Source organism: Vespa velutina, chromosome 8 (genome assembly GCF_912470025.1).
Source record: "Vespa velutina chromosome 8, iVesVel2.1, whole genome shotgun sequence".
Lineage (NCBI taxonomy): Eukaryota > Metazoa > Arthropoda > Insecta > Hymenoptera > Vespidae > Vespa > Vespa velutina.
In genome coordinates, this window is record NC_062195.1 from 1,423,250 (window position 1) to 1,442,500 (window position 19,251).

General features: G+C 30.1%; 1 protein-coding gene across 2 annotated transcripts in view; it reads left to right on the top strand.

The window, feature by feature from the left end:
* LOC124951295 (sodium channel protein Nach-like) overlaps window positions 1–19,251 on the top strand; it is a 40,468-nt gene that overhangs the window by 20,372 nt on the left and 845 nt on the right. The window contains exons 1-11 of one of the 2 annotated variants that reach the window (XM_047499502.1): window positions 7,382–7,442; window positions 7,933–8,154; window positions 8,965–9,107; window positions 9,431–9,494; window positions 13,183–13,357; window positions 13,484–13,623; window positions 13,864–13,990; window positions 16,146–16,446; window positions 18,736–18,789; window positions 18,880–19,048; window positions 19,158–19,251. The exon at window positions 19,158–19,251 is cut by the window's right edge and continues 13 nt beyond it. In XM_047499502.1, coding sequence (XP_047355458.1) covers window positions 7,435–7,442; window positions 7,933–8,154; window positions 8,965–9,107; window positions 9,431–9,494; window positions 13,183–13,357; window positions 13,484–13,623; window positions 13,864–13,990; window positions 16,146–16,446; window positions 18,736–18,789; window positions 18,880–19,048; window positions 19,158–19,251 — 1,497 coding nt within the window. In that variant the 5' untranslated portion in view covers window positions 7,382–7,434. Of the gene's footprint in view, window positions 1–7,381; window positions 7,443–7,932; window positions 8,155–8,964; window positions 9,108–9,430; window positions 9,495–13,182; window positions 13,358–13,483; window positions 13,624–13,863; window positions 13,991–16,145; window positions 16,447–18,735; window positions 18,790–18,879; window positions 19,049–19,157 lie in introns of those variants that run through there. The other variant, XM_047499501.1, reaches the window with a different exon arrangement.

The window sequence follows — 19,251 nt, forward strand, 5'->3', positions numbered from 1 at the left end:
AAATTTAGGATGGACGATTCGTAGTTGATTGAAAAATGAAATATGGGTTGACATCGAAATTGGTCGAGATTCTTTCTTCAATGACACACTGACTCTAATACGTGGTAATTATTTTTTAATTAAACGATCACTGAATTTACTTCGCGATACTTTACTCTGTTTTTTTTTTTTTTTTTTTTTTTTTTTCATAAATACAGTCTATGCGACTGTTAAAAAAAAATGAAAAAACTTTACGAACCAACACTGACTCTCTAACGATTGCATTGCACGTAGTCGATGCAAAATCACTTCTTTTGAACGCAGAAAATACTGCTTCTATTTTACTCGCGATTGTAATCGTATACTGAAATAGAAAAATAAAAAATGAATTTATTAAAATATCGCAATTGTAATAAATAAATGTATAAATTATTGAAGAAATGCGTGATACAAAAATATATTTTACTTTAAATCTCTTTGTTGAAATTCTAAGACAGTTTCGATGTTTACTCGTCGGAGTACGAAAGAGAACTGATTTGTTAATCGTCAAAGTCGATCAAAGGTTTGTTATTATTGACGTTACACGTAACTAACGATCACCAAAGTTTCAAATTTAAATCTAAAAGAAAATAGATTGTATAAATTATTCAAGAAATGTGTAATATAGAAATGTACTTACTTTAAATCTTTGTTGATACTTGCAAGAAAAATATTCCTGAGAGATTATCGATGTTTACTCGTCGAAGGATAAAAGAGAATTGATTCGATAATAAAAAGTCAATAAAAGCCAATAAAAAGATCGTATATGTTTATTATCGCACAAGATTAATTATGTCGGGATTACAATTTTTAAATATTGGAATTTTTAATTAAAATTACATACAAGTTTCTCAAGCGTTACGTGTCTTTTTAATATTTAAACGAACGCACTATTTTTTAAAGTATTCCTTTTTTTATATTCCATGGATATTATATACAATTTAAATAATCATAAAATAATCGAAAGTATCGATCATTTAATTTTAATACGTATAAATGAAAAAAGTAGAGATGTTTATTCGTCAAAGTGAAAAAAAAAATATATCAATCGGATAACAATTCGAAGTTTGTGAAACGTTCGTTTTTATTGACGTTATAATGAGACAACGATATAGCGTTCGAAATTTAAATATTATTAAAATAATCAATTAAAATTATTTTATACACAATATTTAACAGATCTTACGAGCTATATAATTTTTTAAACAAACGTAATATTGTTTTTATAATCGTTCATTATTCATCATATAATTAAAAATAAATTAGTCAATGTTTGTCTAAGTCGTGTCTTTTTTCTTAAAAAAAAAAAAGTAAAAATTCTTATAACCAGCCAATAGTACATTGTTCTTCGATGATAAAAACGATCACGATCGAGTCGCATTTATGCGATCTCGAAGCAATCGTACATGGTTGTAGATTGCACGTTGCAATATCCGTTGTGATTACGTCTGCAGTTCTCTTTCTCTCTCTTTCTCTCTTTCACTTACTCTTTGCCACGGATATAATTGAATCCACGATGAGAGAGAAAAAGAAAGAAAGAAGGTGAAAGAGAGAGAGAGAGAGAGAGGGAGAGAGTGTATCTTTCGATCTCAGTTTTTCACACGCGGATGTAAATCAGATTTTCTCGTTTTTCTTTTCTCTATCTACTCTTTGTATATGTATGTGTATATGTGTGTGTGCGTATGCGCTCACGTATATGTTCGATGGCTTTTCTCTTCGAAGGTTTTATTAGAATTCATTGAATTTTCAAGTTGAATTCGAACGATATTAATCGAGCAATTATTTTATTATTATTATTATTATTATTATTATTGTTATACAATTTTTTTGTTATTAAGGTAAATAATATTATTTTTCTTTCTTTCTTTCTTTCTTTCTTTCTTTTTTCTTTTTTTCTTTTTTTAAGAAGATAAAACTCATACAACAGACGATCGTATAAAATGACATCGTCGAATTTGTAAATTATCCTTACTTTTTTTTTTCTTTTCACTTCTCATTACCCCTGTATAAAATAACAAAGAGAGTATCTTTCCTAATAGAAACAATTTTCAAATAGAAACAATTTATTTTTTTATAGATGATCCTTTTTAATGATATTTCGTTGGAAATCGTTTGCACGTAAATCGAATCGATCCAAGAGATCTGAGACTCAACTGTCCGTTAATGCGTTTCTGAGTGCCGATCGAATTTCTATTTAAAGAACAGAAAACTTTATATATATATATATATATATATATATATATATATATATATATATATATATATACATAGAAAAGGTTACAGAGAAGAAGAAGAAGAAGAAGAAAAAGAAGAAAAAAGAGGTCCTTTTGATCGGTATAGTAACGAAGTATTCTTTCAATTTGCCTTCGTGAAAGCTAGGACAGCTCTCGACGACGACGACGACGACGACGAAGACGACGACAACTAACATAGAGAAGAAGACTATTCTCGGTGAACCCCATTTTGAGAGAAGCGTTTCTCTTTTCTTATCATTCTTTTTTTTCTTTTCTTTATGAATAGAAAAAGAAAGAAAAGAAGAAGAAGAAGAAGAAGAAGAAGAAGAAGAAAAGCAACGGCTCGTACATTTACCCTTAATTTTTCTCTTTTCTTACCTATGATGCTTTCGCTACCATAAAAGATATCGCATCTATGCTCTAATGAAATTTCACGTGAACTTCCTAGTGTCACCTGTTAGTTGAATGTCATTTTGCTTTCTTTCTTGCTTTCTTACTTTCATTCTTTCTTTCTTTCTTTCTTTCTTTTTTTCATTTCTTCTTTTTCTATTTCCTTTTCATATAATTTTTATTCGTCCTCGAAGAAGAGATCGTTGTTTAGATCGTTTTGCAATTATCGAAAAAATCGGTCGTGTTTTTCTCTCTTTTTCTTTTTTTTTTTTTTGCCACAAGAAAGTGAGAGAAAGAGAGAGAGAGAGAGAGAGAGAGAGAGAGAGAGAGAGAGGGAAAGTAATCGTCGGCAATTGGCTGTCACCGGAAACTTGTCCTGTCCTTTCTTTCACATTTATTATACATTAATAATTTCCGTCGCTATATAGTATATATATATATATATATATATATATATATATATATATATACAATATGATATAGTATGTATTGTTAGATATTTTCTCGACGGATAACATTTTTTGCAATAAAAAGTTTTAATTATTATTATTAAAAGATGAGAAAATGTTCTTTCATATCTGATTCTTTTTTAACTTTCATACGTTCGACTTTGTAAGTATAAAGAATTTATTGAATAGACAAATTTGATCCTATTTGATTTCTTTCGAATAATATTCTTTCCCTTTATCATAAACAGATTTCGTTCGCATTTATTATTAATATTTACATTGTATATATATATATATATATATATATATATGTGTGTGTGTGTGTGTGTGTGTGTGTGTGTGTGTGTGTGTGTGTGTATTTTTTTTAATTAATAAAACTCCATTGACAACTGAGAAAAAATAAAATTCAATCATTCCAAATGAAATTTGTGCTTGCACGTATGATTGAATTAATCCCTTGTATTTTCTTTTTCTCTTTTTTTTTTTTTTTTCGTTCGTTCCGGCGTTACGTTCACAACCGCACAACTTTTCCCAACCTTTTATGAAAAATAGGATATCAAATATAATACTTGTCATAAAGAAGAATCATCATTCCTCTTTGACTTTTAATCTTGTTGCGTTTATAAACGTGCGTAATCTTTTTTAATAATTTTTTCTTTTTCCTTCCTTTTTCTGTCTCGTCTCTCTCTTTCTCTCTATCTTTTTTTTCTTTTCTTTTTTTTTTTTTTCATACATCGAACGATCTAAAAAAATGTTATAAATATATGTGATATATAAAATGTCGGACGGTCACTCAATATTCAATGGATAAAAGGAGGAAGCATTGAGAAACACCGATGGTTTACATTGATATTCGTTCAAATTATAACGGTGCGTTTTGTGTTTGCAAAGGAAACCTTTCCTCTTTCGTATGGACGCAAGTTCGATCGTATTTTATCGTATATGCTTGGTTAAACTCGACTGAACACACACACACGTACACACATACACATACACATACATAAATGAAAATATATTATATGAATGATAAATAATAAATTGGTCGTACGTATGAATATTCTTTCGCGTATCAAGCGTGCGAGCGATATTGTCTGATTAAAAAAAAAAAAAAAAAAAAAAAAAAAAAAAAAAACAAGAAAAAAAAAAAAAGAGGGAAGAAGGTGAAAAAGAAGTGAAAAAACAATATACATACATATATAAAAGATAAAGAAAAAAGAAGAAAGATCTTTCAAATAATAAAATCGCAATAAAGGTATTTCATAAAATCGGTACGATTGGAGATTAATTCGAGAGCGATCGTTTCTTTTTGTTTTTTTTTTTTTTCTTTCTTTCCTTTTATATATCACGCGATTGATATAAAAATGGATAGAAAGAAGAAGAAGAAAAAGAAGAGAAAAGAGGATTTGTCAAATAATAAAATTCTTTATTCATGTATCTATCTACATAAATAATAAAATCGTAACGATTGGTCATTGATTCGTGAGAAAATTTCTTTTTCTTATATTTTTTTCTGAATACTTTTTTTTTTATTCTCTCTCTCTCTCTCTCTCTCTCTCTCTCTCTTTTTCTCATATCGTACCATCACGACGCTGAAATACAGAATGAAAAAAAAAAGGAAAGATTTATCGAACAATAAAATTCCTTATGTGTGTTCCTATTTTTTATAATAAAATCGTACGATCGGGACTAATTCGATTTCTTTTCTTCTCTCCTTTTTTTTCTTTTTTTTTTTTTTTTTTTTTAGCGTACCAGGAAGAGCGCGTTTGAAAAAAATATTGTTGCAATTTTCTTTTTCTTTCTATTTTATTTTTTTTTTTTTTTTTTTTTTTTTTTTTTTTTTGGTATACACGAGAACAAGAAAGAAAAACAAGAAACAACAACAAAAATAAAAAAGAAAAAGAAAGAAAGAACGGTGAAAGAGAGAAAGGAGGAATCGCCTGGTGATAGAAATTCGCGTCCCTTGAATTCGGAATCGCACGAATTTAATATCCCTTTCGCGTATACCGTACAACACATTTGTAAGCGATACGTTTCTCTCGTGTTCAAGGATTGTATTTAAATTGGATCGCCTAGCTCGTGGCTTATACACGAACGTAATCTCGAGATTAAGCAAAATAGATTTTGCAAATAAGATTTTACGTTTAAAGCTGTTGAATTCAACGTCACCACGTGTTTCTCTCGTTGTTGCGCTTGGTTACGCCGAATAATATCTATGAGTCTAAGATTATCTGTTTCTTTTTTTATTTATTTTCGTCTTTTTTTTTTTTTTCCTTTATCATCTTTCATCTCTCTCTCTCTCTCCCTCTTATCGTATCTTACATATAATTTTTCATAGAATTTTCTTTATAAAGAATGCAATTATTTTTTTTCCATATTTTTTTTTTATTTTTGTTTTCCTTTTTTCGAACAAACGAACGAACGAACAAATTTATATAAACGATTGAGGAAGAGAGATAAAGAAAAAGATAGAAGTATCGCGTAAAGAAATACCTACTTATTTCTGATATATAATACGGATCGAGGCCCACCCACTTCCCACCCTCGACCCACTCTATTTACATAACGAGCGCACCAAAGATAAGGCTAAATCGTTGGAAAACTTTGCACAAACGTGAGATACTTTACTTTCCACCGAGTTATCAGAACAAACGTGAGAGTTATGAAACGAGTGAAAGCAGCTTCCGCTTTACTAAGGTATACATTCTCTCTCTCTCTCTCTCTCTCTCTCTTTGTCTCTGTCTTTCTCTTTTTGGTCATTTCTGAGGTACTATGTTCTATGAAAACGAGAGCGTAATGTTTAACCTCTCGGGAATTTGCATTATACTCTCGTTGGATAGATATTTATAATTCTGTTTACGAATAATATATATATATATATATATATATATATACATATATATATGTATACATTATGAATCAAAAGTAATAATAATCAACAACTCGAGGTCTTTATGTATTACATGTAAAGATTTTTTGTTCAGAGATAAAAAATAAAAAACAAAAACCTAAAAAAAAAAAAGGAAAAAGAAAAAGAATGAAGGAATAAACACAAAGGAAGTAAAAAAGAAAAAAGAAAAAAGGAAAGAAAAGAAAAAGGGAAAATAGAACGAACGTCCGATATTTTATATTTCTTCTATCGTTCTTTTTTTTTCTCCACTGAGAACTTCGTTAGATAAATAAATAAATAAATAAATAAATAAATAAATACATAAATAAATATATATATATATATAAAAAAAGAAATACAATAATAATAATAGTTCAATCATCGTCACGAGAAAGAAGTTTATTATTGAAGAGAGACTTGAGGAAGAAGGTTGGTATATGGAAAAAAAAAAAAGACAGAGAGAGAGAGAGAGAGAGGGAGGGAGGAAAAAACGAAAAGAAAAAAAATAAAGTAGAAAGGGTAAGCACGCGAAAGGAAAAAGGTTAGCCTAGAGATATCGTATATCTCGACGATAGAAAAAGATAGGCAGAAAAAAGATAGTCGATAGACACAGAAAGAGAGAGAGAGAGAGAGAGAGAGAGAGAGAGAGAGAGAGAGAGAGAGAGAGAGAGACGATTGATAGAGAATCGGGGAAACGTTCGAGTATGGAAATTCGATTAACACAGTGTAAACTTGATCTAATTCTCGATGCGTCCGAATGATTCTGCCGTGTGATACATGCCTATCGAGTACTCGCACGTACGAGCTTGTTCGAGCTCTTCCATAGAGGGTTAGAGAGAGAGAGAGAGATAGAAATATAGAGATAGAGAGAGAGAGAGAGAGAGAGAGTATAGTAGTAGAAAAAGGTTATAAAGAATTCACGAGGGTTGGCTAGGAAGCGAGGAAAGCGCTATTCTATGCTATTTCGTCGTAGCTTAAGTCTAGTACGACGAACGTACTGATACTTAGAGAAAAAGATAGATAGATAGATAGATGGACAGACGAATAGACGAACGAATATAGAGATATAGATATAGTAGATATAGATGATAGAAATAGAAAAAGAAATGAAATGAGATAAAATAGGTAAAGTAGACGTGACTTGCATTCGATTCGTGCGTGAGATACGTGATTATTGACGTATATATATATATATATATATATATATATATACGTGGGAATGTTGTCCTGATGTTTCTGAACGAAACAAAACGATCTTGAAAGAGAGAGAGAGAGATAGAGGGACAGAAATAAATAGAGAGAGAGAGAGAGAGAGAGAGACATCCTATGGCCTCGTGCAAACGTCATCGTAGTCAGTTTACGATCTTGAAAAGTGTATAACGCGATCCTTCTTCAGTCGAAAGAACGATCACAAGACCGACGGATCTGCTTTTGGTCGTTTTCATCATCTACTATCATGAAACCGTAATTATTCTGATTCGAATTTACTATAATCATAAACACGTTCGTATCGTTGTTAGATTCTTCTTCTCCTTTTTTTTTGCTTTGTTTTTTTTTTCTCTCTTTTTTTCTTTCTATCTTTCCGCGAATTATTTCGATCATCTTCCGAAGAGAATTGCAAGGCCGAATATCGGAGTCCATGATATCATCGATTCGACTTATCGATTCGCATAGTCGAGGTCGTTTAATTATTGAATATAGTCAAAGGCAATAATTAATTAATTAATCGATTGTATTCAATAATAATGAATTAATCGATTAATATTCGAGGATCAATCTAGTGATAAATTAATTTCAAATAATAATGTGTGTTGTGTTGATCAAATCGTAGATTTAATTGTAGATTTAATTGTAGATTTAATCGTAGATCGAAGCGTTCTAGAAATTTGTTTTTTTCGATGAAAAACCTTTTTAACGAATACAATATCGATGAGATAATTTTTAATTTTGATAGGACGAGAATGAAAATGGAAGTTACCAAAGGGAAGGTGCAATTAAGGACGAGAACTTCGAAAGTAGATGCCACTTACGCTTGGGCATCGTCTATCACGAAGCGATCGTCATTAAGATATCATATTTCTAAGACGTTCCTCAAATACGTCAGCCTTTATTGCGAACAATCCACATTGGTGGGTTACAAGTATTTGACCGAGCCAGGTAGAACGTGGATCGAAAGGTAATCATTAAAAATTGATTTATATAATTTCATTATATTATATTTAAAAAGATCTATATATATATATATATACTGTGTGTTATTAAATCATTTATAACGTCGATCGAGTTCGTTGCGTCAAGTGTTACGAATTACATTAAGTAGTACGAATTGTAAGTAGTACGAATTGTAAGTAGTGCGAGTCAACCAACTATGCGATCAGACATTTGCAAGTAGTACAAATGATTTGTTATTTTTAAAACTTAAGATTTTAAACAGCACTTTATAATTAATGAAATATATGCGTATAACGAATACATGTAAAATTTTGAAGGAACGTATTAACAATTTCTTTTTTTTTTTTTTTTTTTTTTTTTGTCAATATTAGTATAAGTTCAATCAGACGTTCAAGTGGTACGAATGAATAATGTGCATCTATGACATTTAAGTGATACAAGTCATTCATTTCGTACGAAGTCAAACATTTAAGTAGTACATATCGATCACTCGAGAATTAATGGAATAACAATAAAGAATGATATTTTAAGTTTTAAATAATAGATCAACGATTTCTTTTTAGAATGATTTTTAAAACTTAATAGAACGATCTTGCATTGAGACATTTAAATGATACAAATGAATTACTTAAAGTGTACTTCTACGATGTCGGACATTTGTAAGTGATACAAGTCGATCATTCGACAAATGCGATAGAATAACAATAATAATATGTTTAAGGATTTTGAGGAATTAATAATATTTTAATTAATTTCTTGCATGTTTTTTCTTTTTTCTTCTTTCTTTTTTTTTTTTTTTTTTTTCTTTTTAAAGGATCATATGGATCGCAGTGCACGTGTCAACTATATGCATATTGGTGTATTTCGTTATCGATGCCTATACCGCGTTCACAACATTGCCGATGGTAACGTCGGTCGAGTCGGATCATTATCCCACCAATGAGATCACGTTTCCAGGTAAACGTTCGAGACTCTGCTTTTGATTATAATCAAAATCATACAATCCTTGGCATTATAATTAACACGTACTGGAACCACATATCTATTTACATATGTATATACCAATGGAAACGTAATATTGAAATATAATCTACATCGTTTCTCGATCGATTCGTTTTATTCATTTACATACATACATATATATACGTACATAAATACATACATAAATACATACATACATACGAGGGACGTACGAATTATGGTGCAAAGGTTATTCAGAAAGAGATTTAGAATGATCTAAGCGTATCTAAGCGAATAATATTCTCCCTTATCATTTTCAGCCATAGCTATCTGCAGTATCAACAGGATAAGTCGACAATCTGCCGTGAAAATGGCTACGAAAGTGTGAGAGATATTTTCATTGTGTTAAATAAACACAAAATGATGATGGTTATGCAAGGGATGCGAGGGTGTGATGGGTTGGAGTTGGAAGATAGGGGTGGGTGAATGGTTGGTTGGGTGATGGTCTGTGGTAAAACGAGAGACGATCGACTACGCAAAATAGAGAGTATCGAATCGAGAGGGACGTGAGGTGGGACGGATAGATACAGCGTCGGAAGGTGGGGAAAAAGGGTGGGTGGATAAAAGCACCCCACCAAATTGCAGTGCATGGCCGATTTCAATCGGGTTTACGCATTGACGTTGCACCGACGAGTCTGTTTAGCGAACATTATTCCGAACGCATTTTATCCGGCGCGTTAACGCGTCCGTCCGTCCGTCCATTCGTTCGACCCGCTTCCGACCGATTTCGCGAATTGCAAATACGACCGCCCAAAGAGAGAAAATCGGTCGTGCGAATTACTTTCAAATCATCACCTGTATAGATACAGAACGTTCGACGGCTATGGAAATATTTCAAATTGGATAGGAACGTGACGGGATGGGAGGAGGGAGAGAGTGGGAAGATTTGGGAACAAGAGAAAGCGACGATGCGTTTTTAAGCATTAGATATATCCTTCATTCTTTCATTCTTTTATTTTTCTTCTTTTGTTTTGTTTTTTTTTCTCTTTCTTTTCCTTACTCTCTTAAAAAAATTCATCTCGTTCTAATGATAATACGACATCGACAGTGTAAGTAGATTTTTATTTTTATTTTGTTTCTACGTAAGATCATGGAGAGGGTTTAAATTTTTTATTCTTTTTTTTTCTTTTTATCGGCGTGAAAAGAGAAGTGATTTATATTATACGAATTATTGGAATATACGAAACGGTGGTTCAAAAAAATTAGAACAGTTCGATTAGTATAAAGAGACACTGAGAAAGATATATATATATATATATATATATATATATCTAGGATTCTAAAGAATATAAATTTCTAACGATAAGAGAAAATATTTCGAGACAAGTTCTAATATTTGTACGATCAATTCGATAGTATCTTCAAATTAGAAAGTGGAATAGTAGAAATTTGGTTCTAGAGATCGAGTTACGAATTGTCGAATTGAAACGACAATGTAGTTACTAAACTTTACGATTGTAAAGTTGCTTTGGTACGTCGTTGATCGAAGAAGACTATAGGTACTTTTGTACTTTACGTTTCTCTCTTTCTCTCTTTCTCTTATTCTCTCTCTCTCTCTCTCTCTCTTTCCTTTCCTCTCTTTCTATCTCTACTATTTCTCTTTCGTTGGGTTCTCTTCAACCCTTTGTTTGGATAGTATTTTACACTACTTGTTCTTTGTGAAGCGTCAAAGACGATAAAATGAAAGATCGAAGATCGAGGTAAAGAGATATTTCCGAGAGAAAAGTAGAAACTTTTGAACTTTTCACGTCAAATATGAAACTAAGTTTTATTCTCGAGGTATAATATATATATATATATATATATATATATATATGTATATATATACCTGAATATTATATCTCGTATATAATAAAAAATTACGAAATGAAAGAAAGAAAAGAAAAAATATAAAATTAGAAACTTCGACGATATCTTTCTTGGATGTAGTATATTAAGTGGTGGATCAAAAGTTTCTAGATGAATCAAAGGTCCCTAGGAAATTTTAAAGATCGATTACTCCATTACTTCTTCGTGATACTTTGGACTAATATCTTTTCTCCTTTCTTTCTACTTTCTTTTCCTTTCTTTTCCTTTTTCTTTTTTGTCTTTTTTTTTTCCTTTCCTTTTTCAAATTTTTTTTCTTTTTTTTTTTTTTTTGACACTAACAATTTCCTAACTTGTGCAATTCTCTCAGATAAATCTTGGAAAATAATAATCGATTCGTAAAAACGTTTAACAACGATGTTCTAATCGAATTTTACGATGTTGATATTAAATAACAATAGTTAAAATGTACTTTTGAAGTATTATAATATTTATTTGTACTAGTGGCCGATAAAAGATATAAAAATTTCTTAGATAACGTTGAGGAGATTAATGTAAATATAAGAAAAGAAAGTTTTCGTTAGAATGAACTCGTGCGATATGATACGAAGATCGTCTCATCTGTTCACGGATCGATGCTTCGTTTCCTACGTTCTTACGGGAAGAAGTATATATATATATATATAGTACACACACATACACATATATATATATATATATATATATATATACATATATAGAGTTTTGCAATAATATTGCTTCGACCGCTGCAACAAACTTATTAACCACCGACATGCGCAAGATATTGCAGCTATAAAGCTTACCGCATAAAGGTATAACAACGTGATACATAAATATATATATATATATATATATATATATATATATATATATGTATGTATGTATGTGTGTATGCATATATGTATATACGTGAATGATAGAAGTATATAAACGGAAATGGGAGGATATAAAGATAACGTATAAGTTACGTTTAAACGATGCAGTAATTTTGACGGATCATTAAAAACGTATTACACACATTATGGATAGTAATTTTTCGTTAGACGATGGTCACACCATCAACCACCATTAACATCGTTATATTAATTTATGATTCGAAGTATTAACGGGGAATGCACGGCATATATCGTTTCAGATAATACTGATCTGTTATTAACGATCCTTACGATATTATATATATATATATATATATATATATATTTTGAGGCAAGGATCAATATAATGTATTGCTTGCACAAATATATATTAAAATGACAGATTATTGGATTTTATTTTATTTTATTTTATTTTTTATTTTAATGTCATGCAAATACTCAATTATCTCGATTACATTATTATGATAATAATAATCTCATTATTATTATTAATTAATTAATTAATTAATAATAATTACCATCATTATCGATTATTTATTCTTGCGGGTGTATATATAAATAGATATTTATAACATATGATAATTCGACATTGTATGGAAATTGATGAAGAATCTTCAAAATCTATGGTTATATTTAATGAAGCGTTAATATATATGAAAATCTTATGGTCTATTCGATCCATCTGATATAAGAGGAATCCAGGTGCGTTACTTAGAACTTCTCTGAGCTTGAAATTCACGACGTTAATGGAATAGACATTTCGTGAATTACCGATTCAAAACTATTCTCCAAGTTACCTATAGAATTTCTCTCTCTCTCTCTCTCTCTCTCTCTCTCTCTCTCTCTCTCTCTTTCTTTCTTTCTCTCTCCCTCTCTTTCTCTTTACTCCATATCTTTCCATTGGCCTTCATAGTGAATACCTTTTCGGTACTTTGTGCTTCCACATTATATGAAAACTTATCTTCATGCTCAGCGAGTTAGTATTTCAATGTTTCTCTTCGAGTTTTCACCTCGTCGATTCTTCCGGAAAATTCTCCCTATCTCTATCTAATTCTATCTATCTCTTATATTTCTTGAAGATTTGTCGATTAAATAACGCTTTGTATATAACGATAAATACATTTGTTAGAAATACAATAAGTACGAAGTTTCACGCGTAGAACGTAATTTCTTGCGCGAATTGATGGATATCAAGAAAGAAAAGAGAAAAAGAAAAGAAAAGAAAAGAAAAGAAAAGGGGATTCTCGCAGTTAATCATTGTTTTGTATTTTGTATTTTTTTTTTTTTTTTTAATCTTACACCAATTATAGTTATAGATCGAACGTCACTGAATTGTCCAGCGACGAAATATTAGAATTGATCGAGCAATTGGGAGACGCATATAATTCGATGCACAAGTTCGAAGTGACACGATACGACGAATTGAATAATCTTTTGTTGGATTTTTATGAGGGCGATTACGACATGGAAGCCATAATGAAAGAAGTGAGAATACGAATTCGTAATTTCTTTTTCTCTCGTTTCTTATTTATTTATTTTTCTATTCTTTCCTTTTTTTTCTACTCCCCGAAAAAAATTGATCGAGATCGATCCTATATCGATTTGTTTCAGTTGACGCCACAGTGTACTCTTATGCTGAACAAATGTTTGTTCAACGGGAAAGAATATAATTGTACGGAACTTTTTTCCTTCGAAAAAACACAGGACGGATATTGTTGTACATTTAATTATATAATAAAAGGCAATGCAAAGTGAGTTAAATTGATAAAATTATAAAATGATATTTAGATGATAGTTCATTTTAAGAAATAAAATATAATTTTAAATAATCGTTTATCTAACAGATATTATTATTTCAGAATTAAATGAAAGTAAAAATATATCGATATCGTGAAATTCAATTTAATATCATTTACGTGGATTAACTCAAAGATAAAATTTCTTTCTTCTTTTTCTTTCTTTTTTTCTTTCTTTCTTTCTTTCTTTTACAGCAACGACAAGGAACCAATGAAAGTGAGAACTGTGAAGGATTTAGGAGTCGAACGTGGTCTTACGGTCGTGATGGAACCTTTCCTGGACGATTACTTTTACACTGTTCTTCCCGTTATCGGATGGAAGGTAAAAGAGAGAAAGATGTAAAAGAAAGAAAGAAAGAAAGAAAGAAAGAAAGAAGGAAAGAGGGAAGTAAAATTAGAGAGAAAAAGAAAGAGAGAGAGAGAGAGAGAGTAAGAGAGAGGATAATAGTACTCCCGAGATCATTTAAAACAATCAGAAATTCATTTTTAATCGGACATTTTCATCATTTCGTAATTGCAATACGTAATTTTTTTACCAGTAACAAAAAATAAAGTACAAACACTTAATATTCATTACAATGGACGATCCTCAAAATGAGATTTATCAAGAAAAAATTATATGATCTAACGTGTGAATCTTGCAATGTCCGTTTTAGGAAGTAATTAAAAAAAAAAGAAAAAAAGAAAAAGAAAGAAGGGAAAAAAAGGAAAAAAAAAATAAATAAATATTTAACGCTATCTCGTCCTTAACGATATTTTCTTTTCACCTTTTTTTTTTTATTTTCTTCTTTATTAATGGACATTGCAACGAAGCTTTCTCTCTATTTCATTTCTCATTTTGTATATTTTATTATATATTGAGAGATATCGAGGGGATAAAGAAACGATAAAGAATCTGTCAATAATTTAAAAGATTATTAAATGTGAAACATTATTGAGTTAAAAAAGGGGACCGAACCGAGAACCGGACTGGATTAGATTAGACCAGTGGTAAGCATTCGTTCGCACCTTTCATTTTTCTCATCAACGAGGCGACCATTAACTACTCAACATCTGTGCTTCATTCAACGGAAAGTACTATAAACGACACGAGGCACGACGATAAAAAGCTCACAAAAGTCATTAGCGAACGCAGAGTATAATCCCTTCTCCAAGTAATCCACGTCCGCAGTGGTTGTTACCTACGTCCGAAATGTTTTTTACACGTTGCACCATTGTAAATGGACATTGTCGTGTCGTTCTCACTCTCTTTCTCTCTCTCTCTCTCTCTCTTTCTCTCTCTCTCTTTCTCTTTTGCTTTCCATCTTTCTTTTTCGTACTCTCGCTCACGTAAACGCTTTTCTGCGTGACATGCTTTCGGCGCAAGTTACATGTCCATCCTCCATAATGACAGCTCTCTTTCTCTCTCTCTCTCTTTCTCTATCTCTCTCTCTCTCTCTCTCTCTCTGTTTCTCTCTCTCTCTCCTTCTCTGTCTCTCAAACTGAGAGAAAAGAAAAGAATTTTCTCTCAGTAAAATTTACCGAAATATTCTCCGAAATATTCACCAAAGTATTCCGACATACTAAGTCTTCCATCTATACTTTCAATAATACATTTGTCTTATTTTCTGTTTTTATTGAGAGACAATAATGACAATAATAATAATAATAATGATGATGATGATGATGATTATAATATTTATTGTACGAGTTATTAATTTCTCATAAAGTTAAATCGAAAGTATATTGAAAGAAAGTTTAAATACGAAAGAAAAAAGAAAAAAAGAAAGAAAAAAAAAAAGAAAAGAAAAAAAGTAAAGTGGCAACAAATTACTATTATAATATCATGTTTGCGTTGTCTGTTACGATTATCGCACGATTATTAAAAGAATAGAATATGATGAGTCACGTGGAAAGTAGAAAAAAAAAAAAAAAAGTAACACGATTACATTTTACGATTCAGTTCTTCGAGGCACACGCTATATTAAAGAAAACGAAAACTCAAGTTGCACGCAATGTTTTTTTAATATAAAAAAAAAAAAAAAAGAAAAAGAAAAAATAATGAAAAAAATACAAATCCAATTCATTTCAATCATTTAACACATAATATTACACAAAATGAATGACTTCGACTTTTCAAAATGATTAAAAATATATCCCAGTGTGTTAAGCAAAAGGTCGGACTCATTCTAAAAATTTTTCAACACACTTGATCAAAATTAATGAACGACAATGAAAGGAAAAAGCCTATATATTTCGTATTATATATCCCTGAAAAGTATTGTTCTTGCGTTGAGTTAAATTAAAAAAAAAAAAAAAAAAAAAAAAAAAAAAAAAAAAAAAAAAAAAAAATAAGGAAAAAAAAAAATATAACAAAATCCGTCGTGTTTAATTAACATTTATTAATATATTTATCTTACGTTAATTTGAATAATATCGTTAGGATAAATATCTAAATAAGTGACGCATGTATGCTCTTCCCCTTTCTATACGTATAGGTGACGTTGTTTAATCCGACCGATTATCCCGATAACATCAGCGGTGGTGTCACCGAGGTGCTCGTTTCGCCGTTATTGGAATCCTACTTGGAAATCGAGGCTGTATCCTTCTACAGCACCGGTCAAACCAAATCGTATCCAATTTCAAAACGGAAGTGCATATTCCCTAACGAGATTCGAACTAGTTATGGTGACTACAGTTATAGCGATTGCTTGGTCGATTGTAGGGAACAGCAAATATGGAAAATGTGCAAGTGCATTCCGTTTTATCTTCCAACACGTACCGGAGTTCACTCTAAACGTTAGTATATAAAAATTATTATTATTATTATTATTATTATTATTATTATATATTTATTTAGTTGTTTAATTATTTATTTATTATTTTCAATGTTCCATATTTCATATTACAAAAACTTCATCATTATCACTCGAACGTGTAGATATATCTGTGCAACGTGGCTATGCACGCAATTAAATAGAATATAATGATCGATGATAAGAAAAAAAAACAGTGAGAGAGAGAGAGAGAGAGAGAGAGAGTGAATAATAATAGGCAAATAGATAAACTGGATAATGTTAGACTATTAAGAATTTAGAATCTATAAGATTTTGCGATAATTCAAATCTTTTTTTTTTTCTCCAACGTCACCGTTCGAACAAATCTTATCGCAGTAATAATAATAATAATAATAATAATAATAATAATAATAATAAATAAAAAAATAATTTTTCAATAAAGTAATAGACGACATTTTAGATTTTAATATTAGAGACAGTCAGCCCTTTAAATAATTATATTTTACCAGAGATATCTCACAATCATTCTGTCAAGCAAATTAAAATATACATGAAATAGATGCATGTCCATGCTCGTGCATGCATTAAGTGCATTCGTTAAAATCGGATTAGAGGCCCGTTCCTGGCCGATTATTCTTGCAAGAGAAATCGATATCGTTATATATATATATATATATATATATATATATATATATATATATATATATGTATATATATGTCTATATTATATATATATATTACAGAAATAAAAGAAAAAAAATTAATAAATAAAATAATAATCTTAATATTCATAATAATAATAATAATAATAATAATAATAATAATAATAATAATAATAATAAAAATAAAAATGCATTCGTCGTTTCGTATCGATCTCATAAAGTTCATACAATCGAATCGAAAGAACATCGATGTTCTTTCGAGACACGGATGGGAAATGGAGAGAGAGAGAGAGAGAGAGAGAGAACATCGCAAACTATTCGACAATATTTCCAATCGATGTCATTCGGTCAAAGAATCAAAGAAGTTATACCATTTTCATTTCCTTAGTTTTCTTCCTTTTTTCAATCTAAAAAGGCAAAACCAAAAAAAAAAAAGAAAAAGAAAGAAAAAGTAAACAAAAATCAATTTTCTCCGATTTTTTGTCTTTCTCTTTTCAAGATCAATAACGATCAAATTAGAATACATACGAATTTTTGTCTTATCTATCGAAAAAAAAAAAAAAAAAAAAAAAAAAAAAAGAGAAAAGAAAAGTTCTTATTGAAAACAAAAACAAACAAACGATTGTAATCTCTCAAAATCCTCAAATTTTTTTATTATCCTTTCTTCTATTCTTTTTTCTTGTTTTTTTTTTTTTTTTTTTTTTTCTTTTTCGTTTTTCAACGACATCAATTCGTACATTAAATTGTGCAGTATGCTTTTTTATTACTCAATTTGATATTTCAACTAATTAGACATAATTATATTCCTCGTTAATTTTCTTCTTTTTTCTTTTTTTTCTTTTTTTTTTTTATTTATATATATTCTTCCATTGATAGAATTCCTTCTAAGGGAATAAAACTCATATTTTCTCTCTCTCTCTCTCTCTCTCTCTCTCTCTCTTTGTCTTTATCTATCCAGTTCTAGCAGTATCTTCTATTTCTCTCTTATCTCCGATGCAATCTGTAAAGAAACGTTGCTGAGGGTATTGCAGGCGTGTACGGTTCGCGTTCTCTCGAGCTTTGTAACGAGGCTTTACTGTGGCTAACTTAAAGCGTTTAAAGCCGATCGCACGAAACGGATTCAAGGGACGACGAAGGGATTAAACGATGACTGTAACTTGAACTGAGGGCGAAATACTCTCTCATCGGTCGAACATAAACTCCTTCCCACCTTGCGGTATCTTTCTTGTTGGTATCTTTCCTTCGACTTGCGTACTTCGACTTTTCTATATAGTTGTTACGATCCTTCGAAAGAGAGAGAAAGAAAAAAAAAAAAAAAAAAAAGAAAAGGAAGAAATCTAAAGTCCCTATCACTCGCATTTACCCAATCTAATGTAATCTAATCTGATCTGATCTAATCTAATCTAATCTAATCGAATCGAAGGTTTCTCTATGTTTTACAATTTTTATCACTCTCCTCATTTTTTCATTCATTATTTATTTATTTATTTATTTTTCCTTTTATGATTTACAAAATTAATAAAAGAATTTTGTTTTTCGTGTAATGTCTGGTAGATAATATACGTTTCTTTTTTTTCCTCTCTCTTTCTTTTTTTTTTTTTTTTTTTTTTTTTCTTTCATTATAACAGACGGAAGAAGAGCTTGCACGTTGACAGACATGTCCTGTTTAAATCATTACAAATGTAAGTAACATCGTTTACATCGAAACGATATTTCTTTATTTTATTATATCATACGTTCTATCGTTACGATTTATTACCCTTTATTTTCAGCCGATTGGTTGACAGTATTTCCTCACGAAGATGAGACATTCAATATCACGATGAACGATTATAAATCGTTACATTGTAAACGTTGTTATCCGTCATGCGAAGACTTTATTTATATTATGCACAGTTCATTTTCCACAATGAAACCTGGATTTTACGAGACGTCATTCATGTAAATATAATAAAACAGAAGGAATATTTCATTTAACAATTAATTATATTTCATTTAACAATTAAAACATTTATTCTTTTGATTCTTATTATATTTATTTTATTTTTAGAAACAATCTCAATATCGTCGATCAAAGTATCATTCACGTATTCTTTTCTAATTATGGCTCGGTCAGATTGAAACAAGATATATCTTACACCTGG